Source organism: Falco biarmicus, chromosome 3 (genome assembly GCF_023638135.1).
Source record: "Falco biarmicus isolate bFalBia1 chromosome 3, bFalBia1.pri, whole genome shotgun sequence".
In the NCBI taxonomy this organism is placed as follows: Eukaryota; Metazoa; Chordata; class Aves; order Falconiformes; family Falconidae; genus Falco; species Falco biarmicus.
In genome coordinates, this window is record NC_079290.1 from 118684910 (window position 1) to 118704958 (window position 20049).

Here is a 20049-nt window from a genome sequence, read left to right on the forward strand (position 1 = left end):
AGAAACAGGAGCTGAAAATGGTCCGGGACATGGGAGCTTTGTGTCCAGGACACAGCGGAGAGGCTGGGCTTCTTGCTGGAGAAAGTGGGTAAGAACTGACCTAACAGGAGCTGGAATGGTGAATGATATAGAGCAGGAAAATTACCCTTCATTATACCAGGGAGGTGCTAATGAAATGGAAAGGCAACAACATTTCTAAAATCATAAAAGAAAGTGTGTTTTAAAATTCTTTTGTACTGGAAGTCTGTAAAATGTGTGGAACTGCCTGCCTTGATACAACAAAAGAGGCTTACATGTTTATGTTAATAAAGCAAACAAACACAAGCACATTTAGTATGGTAAAACAGTACAAAGGCTATAATGCAGGCTTTAGTTAGCAAAGAAGGAAACAGATTTCCCCTGTGAATAGCTTATCTTTGATTCTCACCACGGGGTTTGCATCACCTCTACAAACACTCTGAGATACAGGTCCGAAAGAGAGCACAGCACGGGAGTCTGGCAGTTAGGAGCAACCCGACACCAAGAGACCAGCCTGCCTTTGGTAATGGACCAAAAGTAATTTCATTAATGACGTGGGTTTAATGCTGTGGTTCCCACTGGGTGGCTGGATCCCTGAACACACCAGGCAGCAAAACAGATCTGGGCAGGGGGAGGGTGTCTTATCGCATGGCAGCAGATGTGGCGTGATAGCAGTTGGATGGGGTGGCACCAGTGTCCCCTTACCTGGCTATGACAAAGAGCACACAGCTGACTCCCAGGTAGGCAAGGAGGATGTACATCCAAATGTCAGGAGACAAGGGGTTGAGGAAGGAGAACACGCTGGGGTTGGTCCCGTTGGGCTTCCTGTACAAGATGCTGACCCCCAGGGTCATGAAGGGCTTGGAGAAGTCTATCGCTTTCTCCCGAACATGGGTGATGGTGAGAGGAGCAACGGCCAGATCAGCTTTCTGTGTGCAACGCAGAGGGAGGGAGACACAGAGGGAGAGAGAAAGAAGGCGTTAGGAACCAAGACGTTTCCATCCCTGCAGCAGTCACGCTGCAGTAATGGGCTAAAGAGCCCCAAAGCGCAGCCCTGGGGTTCCCCCTTCCCATTGCACAGGGGGTACATCTGCTCTGTGCGTCTGCCAGAGCCAGGCTGCACCTCCTGCCCCCCGTCCTGGCTCAGGCAGAGCCCTCTGTGCCTGGCACCAACTGTTCCCCTTCAGACCTGCAATCTTGCTGTACTGGCAAGCACAAAGCTGTCACCAGAGCTGCGCTGCGTTGGTCACGGACGGTGTTTGGGCAGCTTTCTTGTGAGCTCCCCGCACAGCCCTCCAGGTGAGGGGCCAGGGACCGTTCTGTGTGCGTTAGGCACAAGAACACCTGAGACAGGACAGGTGGAACTTGGGACTGATATAATATGGTCCAGTTATTATAAATGCTTCTTATCAACTTAACAAAACCCCAACATAGACACAGGGTCTCCAAAACACACTGGGTGGGATTCTGGAGGTGGTGGTGTAGATGTGTTGGCCATCTTTAAAAGAGTTGTTCCAGATTTAAACCAGTGGGCTGGGGAGCAAAACGTGGTCTTTTGTTTGCTAATTATACTCCGTGACTTTCATCTTACAGATTTTTGGCTGATGTTAGCTCATGAAATACAGTGCAGACAACAGAGAGATGTTACAGTCTCCGCAGCTTTTGCCCAGATGCGATGAGCTCATTCTGATAGGCTTTTCAAAGTGGTCAGAAGAATTACATTTTACAATGGTTAAAACTTCTGTGATCCTCACTGTGCTTGCTTCTTGCCACAGAACTCTTTACAACCGAGAGTTTGCTGTGTGCAAATCCCACCGTTGGCAGAGATGATTTGTTTCTGTTGGCCTTCCTTTTGGTATTGCTGCAAGAGGAGAAAGTCGCGGAGGGAAGCCACTCCAGAATGAAGTTGCAGAAAGTAATGTAGCAGCATGATGTAAAAGGTTCAATTTTTTTTCCCTCAGTCAACTCCTTGATACAGCTTGAAAGACTCATTTTAAGGAAGCTGTGACAGAGGGTAGGAGCGCTGCTGTTTGGGAATGCTCGCAGCCTGCCTGGCTGGCGGGAGCGAGAAAACCTCACACGGTTCCCCTTACATCTTTCTTCTGTGCGTATGGTTGCAAGCCCCACCTAGGAAATGCTTTTGCTAATTAATGGTGGACTTCACAGTTTGTCATGTTGGAACTGTCTGAGCTGCACAGGGAATTTCAGCTGAGCATATTCTTCATCCTGACTTCTTGTATGAATTGTTTCTTTCTCTTATTTCTGTTATTTAGTAATTTCTGTGCTAGATTCAGTGAGCAACCACACACAACCTTTCTGTTGGTTAAGAGCTGTGTTCATTCCTCTCACTAAACATTCATTCAGGTTCCTAGGAAAACCTTAAGTAAATACATCCAAGGCTACCTCAATGTCAGCTGCCTTGCTTGGGGCTTGCAAATCACTCTTTCGGTATCATTGACTTCAGAGGAAATGCAGGCACATAAATTACGTTTCTGAAGTTGAGAGGTACCTCCCCCCGTGCCAGGTGCCTAGTGTACCCGTGCAAGATTTATTTAACATCTGCTTCTGAAAATTAAAATTCTAAATTAACCATGGGTGATAATTACCTAGAGATATAGCGGATTTGTCATTACTTGCAAACTTTAAATCAATATTAGCTGTCTTGCTAGAACATGCTTTACTCCAACAGAAACAGCTGAAGAAACTGGTGAAGATCTCTGGTGTGAGTTGTGGACGAAAGCCAGACTAATGGTCTCATTTGACCTTGCAAATCTATGATGAAAGTCAGTGGAATATTTTTAATTACTTTTTTCTATATGAAGAGTTTCTACATGAGCTTTTACCCGTTACATATGTCTGTGTGTGTATGAAAGGGATCTCCTCTCCAAGGACGTAGCTTATAGGTCCTGAATAGAAGTGTTTCAGGAGTTCTGTAACAAAGATAAAAATGATGTAATATTTTTTAAACACGGTTCTTCAGCTGAGCCCTGGTTGTTTCCCTTTCCTTCTTTTTCCAAATGGAAATAGATTTTTAAATCTGCTTGGTATGGAAAGTGCCCATTTCAATCACTGGCATTTGTCAAAACTTAGAGAAAATAGAAACAGTATTTTCCCAGTGAGCCGTTTTGTGCCAGCTGTGGGTATGGTGACATTGATGCAAACTGAAGGACAGAGGTTTTTAGAAGCAGACAGGCCATGCTGGCTGTCCAGCTTGAGATGGTGAAGTTCTGCATCTTGGGAGCGGGACCTGCATCCTTGGTACTGTCCTGGCAGAGGGTGCCTGGCAGGTTCACGGCTCAGCCACTCTCCCCACGTTACAGCACACTTGAGAATTTTGGCTTATCAGTCTCTAAAGTCATGAGGCAGAAGAAACAAAAGAAATACAGCATTTTAGTTCCTCCATCGCTTCTGTGTGGGTGTCCTGACTCAACAGGGAAAACTGAAGGAGATACTGAAGGATTTGGCTACAGATTTTTCTGAAGGAGGAAACAAATGAACAGTTCTGTGGTCAGTGCTCGCTAGCAACTGCCTGTCTGAAAGATCTTGAGCCAAATTTGTCAAAATGATATACCCAGCTAAGTAACAGCTAGGAGTTTATGCTTTACCACAGAAAATGGAGAGAGAAATCTGCATGGATGCCCAAGGATCAAAACGCTTTTAGTGCAGAAATAAAATTTTACTGTGTCATTTCAGCAGCTCCTGTGATTTGATCACAGCCCCGTGTCCTTGGCAGTAAATGTCACACGCAGGCAGAACGGAGCATGTATTAGGGAGCCCAGTCTGGTGTGGTATCCTGCACTGTTAAAGGCAGTACAGGGCTGCGCTTCGATATCCTTTTTATCAATGCAGATTTTTCTGAAGGTGGCCTCTAATTAAGGGCTTGCTGACAGAGAGGATCTAAATCAAAACCCACCAAGGGTGAAGCTTTCATTTGTCGTGCTTTGACATTACAAACTGGGAAGTCAATTATCAGGCCCTGACTGCTTCCTTCACTCAGCCCCAACTTTTACGCTGTTGCACAGTAAGATGGATTTTTTTTTTTAAATGACAAATTATAGCAAGTGCCAGTGGCTTAAAGGCTGTTGTCCAGCAAAACCACTTAAGCACACGCTTCTGTTTTACTGGAGCTTGCACGCCTTCCAAGTCTTATGTATGTTCTTAAGTGTTCTGCTGAATTGAGGCCAAAAAGATGAATTTTGCCAAGGCAGCTACAAACCAAATGCAGACGCTTCTCTAACGCACCTTGGAGGGTTTGGATCTCCTTATTCACCCAGTGCTACAGCATTTTCACTTGGTTGGAACTGATGCGAGTTCACCGGGCGTTCAGTGGATGGAGGATCGTATTCTCTGCAGAGCTATTGGCTTTTATCAGAAAATGCTAAGTCTTATCTTTGAGTTCTCAGTTATCAGGGGAGTGTGGCCTGTGGGTCAGAACAGCTCCTGCACAGCCACGGTGACTGTGGAAATCCTGCAGCACCCAACCTCTGCCAGAGGAAAGCTGCCTGTGACGGCCAGTCGCAGCAGAGCCCGCAAACAGCATAAGCACCAAGATAAATATTTATTCAAGAAAATAAGCTGCCTCTGTGCTTATTTTTTCCAATCTCAGGTATTTACATAAACTAATTATGTGTGTGTTGTCTGAGAGACAGATAAATAGTGCATATTTTACTAATTTAATTGTTATTCAGGTGTCTGTCTGGCAGCATCGACACTTTCATCCCTCGGTCTTTTTTGCCACCACCACTGCCAGTGCTGGGGCCGCGGTGCTTTTCTGCTCTTCTGCTCCCACCACCTCGCTTCAACTCCCCTCTCTGCCCTCCTCCCTGCTTTGATTACTCAGCTGCTGTGCCATGCTCCTGCACCTCGTACCCCTCCCTGGGTCTGCTGCATGCTGGCCTCACTCCTGCATCTTTCCCTGCAGCAGAGCCAGCACCTGGGTGTCCTTGGGCACAGAGGCCCCAGAGCGCTGGAGGATGACAAAGGACAGCCAGTTTCTCTTGCAGCCCATGGCTTGGAGACAGAGGGGCTGCTGCTTTACAAGGCACTGGAGTGCTCTGCCGAGAGCCCTGTGCCCGCAGCCCTCCTCTCTGGCTGGCCAGGGATAGGAAAACACTCAGCGTGAGAGGTGACGCTTGAGGAGAGTGAGGTCGTGCCCAGCAGCATCCCAGATGCACCTCGGCCTGCCACCACATGCACCGTGCGGCTGGGGGTCAGCGTTAATTGTCTGACTCCAGCTCTTAATGGCTGCTCTTGTCATTTCAGGCCTAATTTAGACATAATTTTTGTCAATGCATTTATTTAATATCAGTTGGGAATTAAGAACAGATGTCGGCAGGGAAAACCTAGCTGTAAGCCAAAGAGGAGAAATGAGGACTGTAAAGTCCTGTTGGGACTCTTGTAATCTTTTCTTTAAGGAAGTTCTTCAGAGAGGGAACTGCCATTAATTGTACCTGGGGGATGTCACAGGCTGTAGGATCCAAGTGAGAAGGGCCATGTTTTTAGAGACAAGCCCTATCCTATGAATTACTGGCAGGTGAGCAAGCCAGGGGAGGGAAAGGCAGGTCCAGAGACACCTGCAGAAAACGCAGGGCTCCCAACGTACACTTCAGTATGCTTCCATCACCTGGATCACTGAACATGATAAAAATGAATCCACCCAATTAACGATGCTGGGCACAAAAGGAGAAAGTGCAGCCAGCTGTTTTGGCTTTTTTGCTTCTGCCCCCTAATTATGAGTTCCTGCAGTGTCTAAACATGAGATGGAGGACCTTCATTTAACGAAACTGTTTTTTCCCTATTCCTGGCCCAGTGGCTTCCAAATGAATCCCCAGTTCATGGCACTTCAAATAAACATCCACCAGTGCAGGAACATGAAAGGGAATGTGGCAGTGTGGTGCAATATGTATTTCTGCCAGAATTTACTGTCAATAAATGCCCACTTATTGTGAAAGTGTTAAATCAACTGTCATAAATCATCCCTAAGGATAGATATTACATCTTTTCTATAGTTACCATTGGCAGGGATTTCCATTAGAAACCCTGTTATTTTCCATACCTTTTTTATTCCCACATGAAGTTTCAGAATGAAAGGAAATTTGATATGCACTGTCTCAGCAGAAGACAAGTTTTATTTGTGAACAAGTTTGTGCAAAATGTCCAGAATGACTCATTCTGCTGGTTTTATGTGATTCTGCCCACAAACTATAGGGAAGATTTGCAGACAGTATTTTGACAGACAACTTAGAATTTATAAATCAGAATGGATGGCCCACAAATGCATGGTGTAGTTTTGCTTGTATCAATAATAATTTCTATGAATAAATATCAGTAACAGTTCACTACTGATGAAAGGAGGGGATCTGACAGTTGCCACATTCCCTGTTTATAATGGGTGCTGGGCACAGGAGCTTCTCCGTGTCACCTGGGTGCCCCAGACCTCCCCAAATGCCAGTACTGTGAGCAAATTCAGTTCTCATGGCCCGTCTGATTGAGGACTCTGCAGGAGTGTCCAGGGAAAGTGACAATAAAAATCAAACTGCAGTGGGGAAAGAGTCTAGTTCTCCAGGGAACGGACTGAATTCTGTCAAAACAGGGATTTTTTTTTTTTGTGATGAAAGATGAGCTGCAGATGAAAGGCAGCGGGGCAGGGCTTTTTGCATCTAACTGCATGAGGCTGTCTTCTCCAGACCTGCTACTGGGGACCTGGAAGACAGGGTCATGCTGCGAGCTGCTCCGACTGCTGTTGCTTTTCCTGTTTACGCTTAAGGCCAGACTAGAAACAAAGCAATTTTACAAAGGATCGTAGCCCAAGGCATTACTGCCTATGGCCAGGCATGTCTGGATCAGAGAGGAGAGGGGAAGAAGGATGATGCGTGACTCCAAAACAAGCCGTGAGAGCTCACTTGTGTAAACAGCCTGGCCTCTGTCATGTGCACTGTGATTTGCACCTTTGTGTGGTAGGCACCAATCATCCCTGAGACACTACAGTCCCACATCTGCTTGGGCTACCCTGCCTGCCACCTATGCCCAGCTCCCAGCTGTACCCCCCAGCCCAGCAGAAGGCCATCCTGAGTGATGCGCTGCCCCTTGCTTTGCCCTTCTCCTTTTCACCCAATTTCTGCCTCGGATTGGACTATGCCTGGTACGTAATGTCTGCTACTCCCATGGCTCTCAGACCTTCCAAGGGATAGCAAGCATCATTTTAGCCCCTTATTTCACCTCAGGAGCACTTTTTCTTATGCACAGGGTATTCAACCAAGCCTGCACGTCAGTTCAGCCCACCAGAGCTGGTGTACCGCAGCAGTCCCAGGATCTCAGTCTCAGATGCACAGGAGTTAAGTGGGTCTTCAGCAACGCGCAGACTTCCTGCATAGAGTTAATCCTGGCCTGGGTGTTGGGACCTCACAAAATCCTGCCTGCTTTAAGCTCCCACATGAACGATCCCAATTCTTTACGAGAAGGAGACACTGAATATGGAGGAAAGCCAGCCCAGATATCAAACTCAGAGTGTGGGCAGCCCTGTTTTCATCACTACAACTCTGAAAGCTGTCTCCAATGCTCTTCCTGCTAGGTGTGAAATAAATTTGAACTTTCCCTTTGCAAAGTGCCCGTCAGTTGTTCCTTTCCCCACAAGATTTGAAGATGCTTTGATGCTGAGGAAGGGCCCCATCTGCTTGCTGTTTCACTTTTTAATGCTTTATATAAACACTGCTATAAAAAGCAATGACATGCAGATAAAGAAAATAATGGCTTCATGTGGGGTTTGGCCAATGGTTATCAATCACTCCAAGGTGTGCACCCAACCACACCTATTAGAAAGCAGAGTTCAAACTTGATGCTACAGTAAAACACGCAAGAAGAGGGAATTTGGTCTTTTCCTGTTGCTGCATGTTAATTTGCTTTTAAATAGTCAGCCAAGAAATACTTTAATGCAGGTTGACCATGAATTTTATGTTACTTAAAAAGGTTGTTCCCCATACCTTCTTGGTCTGTCTCTTTTAGCTGACCACAACTTTGAGAATGGCTGAAAGCCTCCCAAGAGCCCCATAACATCTTGCAGGACATTGGAAGTTACACAGTTCAGACTAAATGATGGTCTGGCTTCTATTCCCTATATCGTATTTCCTGCTTTGGAGCAATTTACTTCTTCAGAGCCCTGCACTACAGTGAGAGCCACAGACTCTGCTCCCAGCAGCGGCTGTGGGGCCACAGGAACCATGTCCCAGAGCACACTGCCAAGGATTGCAGCCTGTGCTCTGTGTCTGCTTGTATCTATGTCACACACATCATTCGGAGCAGCAAAACACCAGTCTCTTCCACTGGGATGCTGTCACTTGCCTAACTTAACCAGGCTGTTGCATAAGAGACTATAAAATCTGTATTTTGAGCTGTATAGAATTTTCTGGAAGCAAAACTACAAAGGCAGGTTTGCACAGCCTGTGGCATATTCCCCACACAGCATCACGCTCCCCTGAGGGCTGTCCTTGCATGCCCTTGCCGCGCTTCCCGCTTCTCTGGGGTGAGCCATCTAAGGACTGCAGCGCTCTTCTTAAACTGATTAAGCATCGCTTTGTCCCTATAAGGGACATAATCATTATCATCTGCCTTTTACAGATGGAGGAAGTATTGCACAGAAGCAACTTGTCCAATGTCATTTAGGGCAGACAGGCCAAACCCAGAAACACAACCTCGATCCCTGAGCCCCAGCTCCGCAGTCTCGCCACCAGACAGGGCTGTTATCTATTCACAGCGAAGCCCATTTACTGAAGTGACTCACCCAGCAAATATATTCTTCTCACATGAACTGTAGAGGCATCGCAGCTGCTATGTATGTAGGATTATTTTTGTCTCTTTTCTGCTTAGGCGATGTTTTCAAAACGTAACCAGGAACTTGAGAGGTGGTCTGAGGGCTGCACCACTTGACCAGGATATTCAGGAGAAGAGAGCTGTGTTACAGCTCTAGGACTGCTTATATCGCTGCCCGTGGTGAGGAGATCATAGATTAGTTTTGTCCTGATCTTTTATTTTAGAGACCTTGTCTGGGAACCAGAGCTTGATAAAAATGCCAGCTTTCCTCACTTCCCTAACTGGGCTTCTGGGATCACAGGATGTCCTGGAGGCAAAGTATCTAATTAGGAAACTGAGCAAGCTCTGCCTGTGCATTGAAGTTTCAGACTAGGTGACTTCTTGGTGTCTGCGAGAGTAAAGCTGCCACAACAGTTTTGCTGGTGTTTAATGGGCTTTTAGAAGTGGCTGCAGAAGGGAAAGCACAGCTGCTCTGTTGCAGGGGGAGCTCCATGTCCCAGGAGATTTTAGAAAATAAGCTGTGTTTATTAAAAAAAAAAAAAAGTATTAAACTGTCCCCTGCACACCTGCTCTTACAGTCTGGATACATCATCTGGATTCAGCTGAGCTGTATCTTGGACATGTCTGGGGTCCCAAAGCCAGCTCGGTGTTGTGCTCTGGACCGTGTTTGTCAGGGGCAGAGCAGCATCATCCTCAGGGGGATGCGAGCAGGCACAAAGTGCCCAGGCGGCCACACTGCTGGCTCAGGAGAGCCTGTGTGCAACCTGGCCTCGGAGAACGCTCTTCCCTCCCCTCTGCGTGCCCAGCCTGCAACCCACTGTGGGGCAGCAGCCTGGTGGCGAGGCTCTGCAGCTTCAGCCATTTCTGTACTGTGAGAAAGTCCATTTTCAGAAACTCCAAATGAATGTTTAGAAGAGTCAGGCAAAGAGATACTCTTCTGACCAATGGTGCAACACAGAGCCCAGGCGGGGTTGGGCACTTGCTGCGGCTATCCTGAGCCAGCGAGCAGTGGCCACCTGTCCCACCCCAGGCAGAAAGCCTTGGGGACAGCCTGGGCACAGCCACCCCTTGGCAGCCACCGGCTGCCCATGCCGCAGATGGGCCTCACTCACGTGGTCAATGAGCTCCTTGATCATGCCGTTCCACTGCCCCTTCTCATCTTGTGCCCCGTATTTCCCGTCCTCCACCAGCCGGATCTCATAGGTGAAGCCCAGGATGATGGCCAGCTCCTTCAGGAGGTCGATGCAGTAACCCTCAAAGCGGTCGTTCCCGAACAGGGCCGTGTCAGACTTACGGAACATGACAAAGGGCTCTTCCTGCACATGGGAAGGCAAAAAGTCCCCGTTAAGGGTCAGCCGGGGTCCCAGCTCCCGCTGGAGGCAGGGCTGCCACTGCGGGCCAGCCTGAGCCATGAGACCCAGGCTCTTCAAACAGGGTTGGCACTGTGACATGTTGGGAATAAATTAACTTTGCACAGCACATCAGCTAATTAGCAACCTTGTTTACCCCACAAAATTTAATTTTGTCTCTTCTGAGCAGCCAACTGTTTCCCATTTGGTAGGATTTCAGAGAGAAAAATAACCATTTCATGCTCTAAAAAAGAAGAATGTTGAGAAACAACAAAATGGGGGGAGGGCAAAATCAACCCCAAGTCCCCCACAGCAGAAATGCAGCCGACCCGCACTGCAGTACCTGTTATTCTCTACAGCAACGGCGAGCAAGAGGCTGGTGGGTTAAGGGCGAGGGAGCTGTGCGTGGCTGGTGGCCAGCCCCAAATGTTCCCCAGTTCAGCTTGCCTTCCTCTTTGCTGGCACTGCCTGGTGGGATACCCTGTCCCCATGCAGCCCTACTGCTGCCCGGAGAAAGTTTCTGCCATCTGCTCCAGTTATGGCTGCTGTGGAAAGGTTGGGGGGTGTCTTTAATCACCGTGGTGCCAAGCACCGGTGCAAGTGAAAAATGACTAATAAAGTGCTTTATAGCGGGCTTTGCCCTAAGGATCCCTGCCCCTTTAGCGGAGGCTGGCAGGTGAGGTCCGCAAACACAGCAAACTGCACAGCCCTTGGGTGTGTATCAGGCTTGGGCAGTCACCAAGGACGAGGGACACGGGGGAGCCCGAGGGAGAAAACGTGTAGAGGACAGATGGAAATGGCAAAAGATGGTAGGCAGCAGGCTAAAGCTAGAAGGCAAAGGGAGGCTGAGATATTAACAGCAGTTAACACGTGGCTCAAATTGAAGGTATCTGCAAGGCTACTGTCCTTGCCTGCGGGGTGGCCAGTGAGGGGAGGGCTCATGTTTTGCTCCGCCAAGGCAGCCACGTTGCTGGAGTCCCTGTGATATTGCACGGGGACGGGGGGCTTGAAGTTGCAGGAGGGAAGTTCTGAGTCCCAGTTAGAGTACTACCAAGATGCCTGGTCTGGTGGAACGCAGGTGCCCAGTCTCTGGTGGGTATGCCGAGGAGGGGGGTCAGGACCCAGAGCTGGGCTGTGCCGGCCTGGGGGTTGGTGGTTTTTGGCTTCCAGCACAATCTGCCAGCCTGCACCTCTGCTGTGGGGGACCTCTGCCACCCACTGGGTGGGCAGGCAAGCAGGTAGGAGGTGCCTGCTCGGCCTCAAAGCAGGGTGGGGACGAGAGAGAGCACACAAAGCTCGATTTGCAGAATTATAAAGCAAAACCGATAACATCACGCCTATAGAGTTTAGCTTGGCAGCACAGCTTGGTTAAATCCTGCTCTCCCTGGCCGCCTCCTCAGCTTTTTTCTCTGGAATTAGTGCTTTGTTTGTGAATCAGCTGAATCTATGGATCTTGATATAAATACACCAGCTTCAGAGCAGCCATAAAGCACTATTAATTTTGGGAAGCGCTGTAGGGATTACATACATATTTAACAGCCGAAGCACTGAACATTAGGACGCCACTCGCTTCAGTAATATATCTTCAGGTCTCAAACATTTCCTAGGGGGTAATTCTGAACTCTGTGAACCACTTATTCACGGACTATTTCACAATTTATTACTGAAAATGGCCAGACATCCAATTCACAAGCTCTCTCGGTTTGCTAATCGATTTCTCAGTGAAGGTGCCCTCAATTTCATAACTTCACAGTTCCCATATTGCTTGGGGAGAGTGGCACTGGCTGCTGGGGTAATATTTCTCTTCCAACAAGTCACTGCAATATGAGCAAAAGGGGAAAAAATAACCTTTCATGCTTTCCCTTTTAAAGGTTCCTCCTATGGCTTTCCTACAATCATTTACAGCAGTGCAAGAGTACAAAGGGGTGTTGCAAATGCAAATAAAGTTTAGGGTTGTATTTTATTTTTTAGAGTCCAGTATATAAAACCACAATTATTGCACAACTCAGGTCTAAGCACATTTCCTCCTCCTGCAGGCAAGGGAATTGCAGGACAGCTGCGGTTTCAAGGTAGATACCCCATGGCACGTGTGCAGGCCCAAGGAGTGGCACAATTAATAGGAACTGATATTACCCTTGTACATTACGTAATTTGTACATGCTCGTGGAGTACAAGATGAAAATGCTGCCTGAAAAAAGCATGTCAAAGGCAGATGGCTGACAGGTCTCCTCCTGGCTCCATCGTTTTGCATTATGCCGTAGCCTTTGAGGTACAGTGATTATCGCACTCTAGACCCAGGCATTTCCACAGCTCTGGCCATGCATCTCACCCCTGACAAGATACATCTTTTCTGGTTTCCCTCAGTCCTGTCTGTACAGCTGTCACCGATAGCCCAGTCCTGAATTTATCTGCTGTCCCTCAGCTTCACCCTGCAGTCGGGTGCTCCTCCAGGTCTCAGTGCAGGCAGCTCTGCTGCCATCCCTCCAGCCTTCTCCCCAGGGCTACCAGGCTGTCCCACCCCAGGAATTTTCCCTGATGTGCTGCACACAGTTCTAATTACAGAGGGTTGGGGGAAGAGGAGTCATTATATAACTTCTAGTGAGTTTTCTCCAGCTGCATGGGTTGAACAATTCCCTTAGAGCCAACACTGAGCCTCCGAGTGACTTGGTGTGATGTGTTATTCATGTTGCCCTAAAAATTTGCATCTCCCATGTACAGGTACTGGCAGCACTTTAGGTTACCTTGCTACAATGAATTAAACCTGGCATGGCAGGTCTTTCCATTCAGCCTGTTAGAAAAACAGTACCTAACTTCTGCTTTCTGAACACACCAAGAATGCTTAAATGTATAAGAAAAAACCCCAGCCCAAACCAAATCAAAACTGTTTGTGTATCATGCCTGAGTGCAGTCACACTGCTGCAAGGGTCTCAACAGAAGCAGTTTTACATTCTGATGCATGTTCAATTGTTAAAGTGCCTTTTGATCCATCATTCTGCTACTGCTTCTCCAGTAGCTCCTGATGTGATGATTCATTTCAGTAACTACAGCCAGTGGGGAACCTTTGCTGCTGCTGCCGGTTCTGCTACTGCACATGGCACAGGAACAGCGCCCCGTGCAGACTGCCCGGTATCCACGACCCACTGCACTCTCTCGGGACTGGTATGGTAGAAAACTTTTGGACTGGAAAGGAACTTTTCAAGTCTGCCCTGCATGTTGGGACATGAAAGTGGTGTGTTACGGAGCATAGCCAATGAGCTAAGCCTGTAGCTGACTCTTGGAGAGAGGGACCTTAAAGAAAACTTCTCCTTGGAACAAATACTATGTGGTGAATGGGAAGTTTGTTAGAAGGAGTGGATAATTTGCAATGAAAGCTGCAGCAGCGTCTGTATTTGGCTCACATTCTGCCTGCTTCTGTTCTGCTAACCTCTTGCTGATGGATACTAGCCCTTTGGTTTCAGCCTTTCTTCTGCCCTGGACCAAGTGGTTCTTTTTTCTGTTCTCCCCTGGGCATTTTCTTGGTCCTATTCCTTCTATGATACAGAACCCTACTCTTAGCCGGTCATGTCCTTTTCAGAAGGCAAGGGCATCATGAGGGATCACACTGCTCTGAACTGGGGAATGCATCCCCAGCTGGCTCTTTACCATCTGTAACTTTATGGTCCCTGAAAATACGGAACATAAAAGGGCCAGAAAATTTCTATAGGCAGAACCATAATCAGGCCCAATTTTGACCAGGCTGTCCAAGGGTTCACATTTTTTTTGCTTCCTGGTGACATGCCATGAGCCTGCGTTGTGTAATACAGCTATATAGAAACCAATGCCACTAGTCATCATCCATTAGATAGTAAATAAAAATTCATTCTGATCTCATGCCTGCTGTCAAATCCAATAGTGAATGTGATAACAAAATGCAGCACGACAGTTGGAAGCGGAGGAGACCTGTTAAGCAGCCGTGGTTTGCTGGATAACGGCATTACTCTTAGCTAGTTTATCAAATACGTACTTAAGAGCGGGAAAGAAACACGATTGTCACAGCTAAGCCAGGGTCTCTGGTTGTTGTTAGTATTTTCTTCTGTAACAAGAACGCTCCTATCTGAGGTGGGCAGTGCTGGCCATCTGACAGTGCCCGCTGCCGCGCTGCTGCCTGCCCAGGCGCTGGTGATAAATGGGTGACTTGGAGCTTCCCTGGAGCTCAGCACGTGCAAACCTGCACTCTTCAGCATGCAGGGAGTGAGGGGGACCGGGGACCCAGCCAGGTGGCTGAAGCAGAGGAGCTCAGCCAGGATGAGTAGCAGCCTCCTGGGCATGGGGATCACCGGCGGTTCCAGCTGGCCTGTGCCAGCCTCACTGCCTGCCACGTGCTGGCTGGCAGCCTGCTCGGGAGTGGTGGCATCGGAGGATGCTGCGGGTCACCTTGGTGCAGGTGCGTGGGCATTGCGGTGCCCTGCTGAGCCCAGCCTGCACGTGGGGGCTCTCTGTGCCCTTGCTCAGCTTTCCAGAGGGACTAACTGATCTGTACTGGGATACTGTAAATTTTCAGCAATATCATATATCTCTGAGATTTGTGCATGGAGGAAAAAGACAGGCTTGCAATCTCCTACCAGGACCGTCGTGACAATTAGAGATCTGTTGCTCAGCGAGTCTGTGACATTAGGCCCTCGTCCTTTGGAAATTTCTGTGATGTTCAAACCATCAGAAGGGCTCCACGCTCCAACCTAAAATGAAGGAAGCAAATGAACGCATGAACACGTGGTTTACATTCCTTTCCTGCTCTCAGCATCCTACTGGCCTGGGAGATGGAGCTTGCTGCTTTTGTCTGCATTAAAGAGAAGCAGAGCTCAAATTATCATCTTGTATCACCTAAACGGAAGATTCGCATTAACTCTTCAGCTGCAGGTCACTGTGGCTGCACATGTATAATAAATAACCCGTACTGCTGCCCTCTGACGCAGGTGCATGAAAGGCGACCATGATGACTGGAATTTAGGGGCTGGATGAACAATTTGCAAAGGTGTTGTGTAGCATAAACAGTCAAACTGCACTGAAGAATCAAATGTGAGCAACTATAAAGCAGAAAAAAAAGAAAAAACCCGACCAATATGAGGTCATTTTTCTTCTCTTTTATTTCCCCACAAATTTGCCTTGCTGGGGAGAATTAAAAATGACTTGACCAGCTCTGCAAATCCCTGGTAGGGACCATTCCTATCCTCTGTGCTGTGGCAAACTAGACAGACATTTCTAACACATCCCCTTGGAAGGGCCCTGGGCATCCCTCCAGGGAAGTCCATTCTAATGGTGGTCGCAGTCCTGGCAGCAAACCTGGAGGAGGGAATGGCAGCAGACTTGCTCAGGCACGGACACAGGTATGCATGGCTATGTTCCTCATCAATTTGAGGTGCTCTGTTTTTCTCAAGCTGTCAATTTTAATAAATTATTAGGTGTTAAGGAAGTCCATTGATCCAGAAATAGCAAAACATATCTCTATTTAAGAGAAGTCATCTGGGCAACTCTAAGCCTGTTAACCTGATCTCTGCAGTGCAGGGGAGGCTTTAGAACAAACTTTGAAGGCAGGACTGGCTAAAGGACTGTGACAGTGAGATAAAATGCCAGGAAAACTGGAGGAACATGGACTGCTGCCAGCAAACAGAGCAGGGTGGCCATATAGCCAGCCTGACAGTGAGAAAAAACAAAATTCCACGTGGAAATGGGAACAGAATGATCCATCTGTAGGGTCAAACTGCGAGATGGGACTCAGAGAGAAACCAAAGGCAGACAGCTCAAACCCACTGGGGAGCCAGGAACTTTCAATGTTTTATTTATTGCTATTTTTAAGAAGCTTCAACCTCTTCAGCAGTCTAAGGGGAGAACTTGGTTTTACCGCATCTCCAAAAAGAGACTTTGTAATGAGCAAAGCTGCCTGGCAAAAAAATGTCATAAATTCTAGAAGAGTTTCCATGAACTTTGTGAAAGGCTCTAAATATTTCAGGTAAAACCTAAGCAATCCCCCATATCTTCCTTCGATCACACAACCGCTGCAATGTCAAAAGATTATTGTTGTGCATGGGAAAAGAGAAGCACGTCTATAAAGCCCATGCTAGCAGCACTGCAGACTCGGTGAACTATGACTTGCTGAGTTTTCTTTAAGAAAATTAAATACATGGCACTTAAGACTGAATTAATCAGTTTAAAATATTAAAAAAGGAAAAAAAGTACATTAAGAGAACTGTGCAAGTCAGATAGTCAAACTACATGTAATTAGGTCTGGTTAATACTCCTGTAATCCCTGGAACATCCAGGAGGTATAAGGATCAGGAGTTCAATCCTAAAGCTCAACAAACATAAGCTATTATACATAATGCACAATCCCATACGGGATTTGTTTGTAGTTTGGCATTTTGTTATTTCAGATTAACTATTGACATAAACTTAGCTTCAACAGAGATTTGACATCGATACTTTAAAACCCCTCTGGAGCTGACAAGAAGCTTTCAAAAAAATAATAGTGGGAACTGTGAAATCTCTGAATTGTTGGAGACAAAAGTTGAACGGCTGTACAGCGTATGCATCAAGGTTTGGCGGCTTCCTATGGGCTTTATGTGACACACCACAGCAATAAATACAGCTGGTGCCAGCTATTCTCCAGTACACCTGAGGAGTATTAGTTTGACAGATAGATATTGCGGTTGTAGTTAAACATTTAGATTCATGTGGTATCCAAATACTCACACATTTTTCTATTATTCTACCAACACAGCTCTCTGGCACTCCGTCAGTGCCACTGTATTCCAAAAAAGACGTTTTGGGTTTTTTATTTTAGACTCTGTAAACAAAATACTTTGTTAAAAAAGAAGTCAGGTTACAAAGATTGTCTCCTGCTCAGTTCTTGTGAGAGGGCAGCATCTTCCCCTGGTCCTCTCCTGCCTCCTTCCTGCACAAGCTTGGTTGATCACAGCTGAGACTGAAGGTCATTTGGTTTATTTGAAATGTTTTCTTTATTCCATATTTGACACCAAAAAATACCCACTAGGAGAGTGCTGTGGTGACCTTGAGATTTTTTATGTGAAGCAAGGAACTACTGCTGTGGTGTGAAAGTGTGGCAACAGTTTATTTCAAAGAAAAGGAAAAACAAACTGTAAAAAAAGGGGGATGGGGAAGTCAAGCTGTTTGGTCCCAGGGAGCTTCACTGCACAGGATCCGTCCCCTCCGAACCAAAGGGTTGATCAAACTGCTGCCTCCAGCCTCCGGGGACTGCCTACCTGCACGGTGTGATTAATTCCTGGAAAAGTCATCTGTGCATGTTGGGCTGCTTGCTGCATGGTTAATTGAAAACTCCCTCTCTCTGCTCCCGGCTGGATTTCCCGCAGTAGCATAACCTGTCCCCATGTCCAAAGGTTACAGGACTCAGCACTCAGCCCTGGCTGCCAGTCAGCACCTTGTGTGTGTTGGAAAGCAGACTCTGCTCCAGAAAGGGATTTGCTGCCCGGTAGCCAACTGTCTCCTGTAAATCTGCAAGACACCTTTAGCAGAACGGGGACTCAGACGAGCTCACAAAAGGGGTCAGGCTCCGGGAGCCCTCGGTGGCCTCACATGTGTTGTTTGGAGCCTGATGAGAGCACAGCCCCTGGGCACTGCTCACTGCTGGGATCAGCTGGCCGCTGTGCTGGGCTTTCTTCACTTCGCTGCTCTCTTTTGTCTTAAATGATCTCACATTGAAACCCGTGTTCTAGGAGCTTTAATGCTTTGCCTTTTTGCTTTTTTTTTTTTTTTTTTTTTTTTAAAGTAATTGAAGAAAAGGAAATGAAATCCCCGCGAACACCTGAGAATCAGATTTGCACATCAGCATCATATTTCTGTGCCCAGAGGAGATTTGCACTAATTAAGAGGATCTGAGGCTACAGCCTTTGTGCCCTGTTGCCTCTGGGTGGCCGGGCAAACACGGCCACCAAACAAGACCCCTCCAGCCAGCCAGGCAAAAACGTGATTCACTTTTTTTCATATTGTCCCTTAGATAACACAAAAATGCACACCACATCCCGCAAAATCTAGGCTGTAATAAGCGGGTGCCATTGCCAAGCCTTAGGCGGTTTCCATTGTGGGAAATCACACCCAAATGATGCTTTCAAGAGCTGTTGCCTCCTCAGGGAAAAATCAGGGTTTTGTAAGCAAGCCCAGCAAGATGGGTGGGGTGGGACAGGCTTTATTCCTTCCACCTTTGGCCTGGACAGGGAGGGGTTAATGGCTGCTCAGAAAGTTTCTTCTGTTTCCACTATCCCAGGAAAGTGCCACAAGCACTTCAGCTAGTAGCCATAATCCTAAGCAAGTTGCTTCAGGGCTAGTGAGTCATGGTTGAAGCATGGAAAAGGATCTGAGAAATCCCACAAAATAAATATCCTTCTATATAAAACCCAGAAAACCTGGAAACAGTACAACCAGCAACCATTTTCTCTGTTGCCTGAGTATCAGAGTTAGACTATATGTGGATAAGACAAACCCTGCCTACCTTTTCGAGACCATCTTCTTTGAGGCTGATGATATCCAAATCAAAATCTGTCCGTAAACCACTGGTTTTATTAAAGACAATCCGTCCTGTTAATCCTTCCCATTGGGCCTGTGGAAGGGAGAAAAAGTAGCAGAGCTGTTACTTGGTATCATAAATAATCCTTTGCCCTCCACTGCATGTTCTTTTTATTAGTCCTTATACTGGTTCTTTCTCCCCAAAGAGTATGATTAATTAATAATCACCTCTGTTGCTGTTCAGACTGCAGACAGAGCTGGAGTTTCTCTTAACTCTCTTGCAGTCCTTGCTACAGCTTTTGTTTGCACCTTTTGCGTTCACCAGCTGTTCCAGGACGTGATGACTCAGTAGAAATCTGCTTGCATTTATCATGGCATCCTTGTGTGCTGCATTTATCCTTGTAGTACTGATAAATGCCGGGCTGCAGGGAGCTTGGGCTTGGGACAGCTCCAGTCAAGTTCATAAATAATCCCTTTTTGCACAAACCTGCTGATGCTTCCAAGGTGTGTGGAAGCTAAAATGTTCTGAACTCCTCTCTCTCCTTTCAGATGGAAAGTGGAGCAGAAGAGGCCAAGAGCCTGTCCATGCTAGCAGGCTCTGTTGTTTTGGAACAGGCCTGGGAATCTGGTGGGCCCACGCTGTGTCTGCAACCCTCATCCCGTTCTTGGCAGTACAAGCATGGGGTAGGTACCCACTGTGGGGAAGCCCCACTCCTGGGGATTTTCCATGCTTGTCTGGATGAGGCCCTGCACAGCCTGGTCTGACTTGGGAGCTACGCCTGCTCCCAGCAGGGGCCTGGGGTAAAGATGTCTAGATTCAGGTCAACCAAAATTATTCTGTGATTCTGTTTCTTTTCCCCTGTGCACTTTGCAGCACCACCAGAACTAATCTTTCTGATTTAGGAGGCGAGAGCACCTCAAAGATCAGGTGTTAGCTGTGTTAGCAGAGCAGGAGCTAAGGGACAGCATGGTACACGGTGCCTGCTGTGCCTGGGGACAGTGCTAGGATGTGCTGTAAGTACCTGTCCCAAGAAGGATGCTCCCGTAGGAGTGCCAGGCTGCTGGCATGGTTTACTGCTTTGCAATCACAGCTCCGCAGCGCAGAGCTGAGGCTCGGGCTCTTTCCCCTGAGCGCTTCAGCGCGCGCTCCTCTCTGACAAATGTGTTTCCTTTATGGGTGGGGGAGCTTGAAATACCCCAGTGTGATGAAGGTGGCATAACGTATTCTCAGGGGGAATGACTGGCGTGTTTCCCAGTAAATACACTCCTCTGGCTCTTCCTCATTAATTCCTGAGGAGTAATGACAGCCTTCTCCCAGCCTCAGCACCCTTGTGTTTTGGGGAAGGCTGTGCTCAGTTTGCTC

The 20049-nt window shown here is 47.4% G+C and overlaps 1 protein-coding gene across 1 annotated transcript in view; it reads right to left on the reverse strand.

Moving 5' to 3' along the window:
• Window positions 1-20049, reverse strand: part of GRIK3 (glutamate ionotropic receptor kainate type subunit 3) — a 123603-nt gene that overhangs the window by 21421 nt on the left and 82133 nt on the right. The window contains exons 8-11 of the mRNA XM_056333310.1: window positions 18673-18780; window positions 14774-14887; window positions 9936-10139; window positions 724-947 (exon numbers count right to left, since the gene is read on the reverse strand). Of these exons, the coding sequence (XP_056189285.1) occupies window positions 724-947; window positions 9936-10139; window positions 14774-14887; window positions 18673-18780 (650 nt within the window). The remainder of the gene's footprint in view (window positions 1-723; window positions 948-9935; window positions 10140-14773; window positions 14888-18672; window positions 18781-20049) is intronic.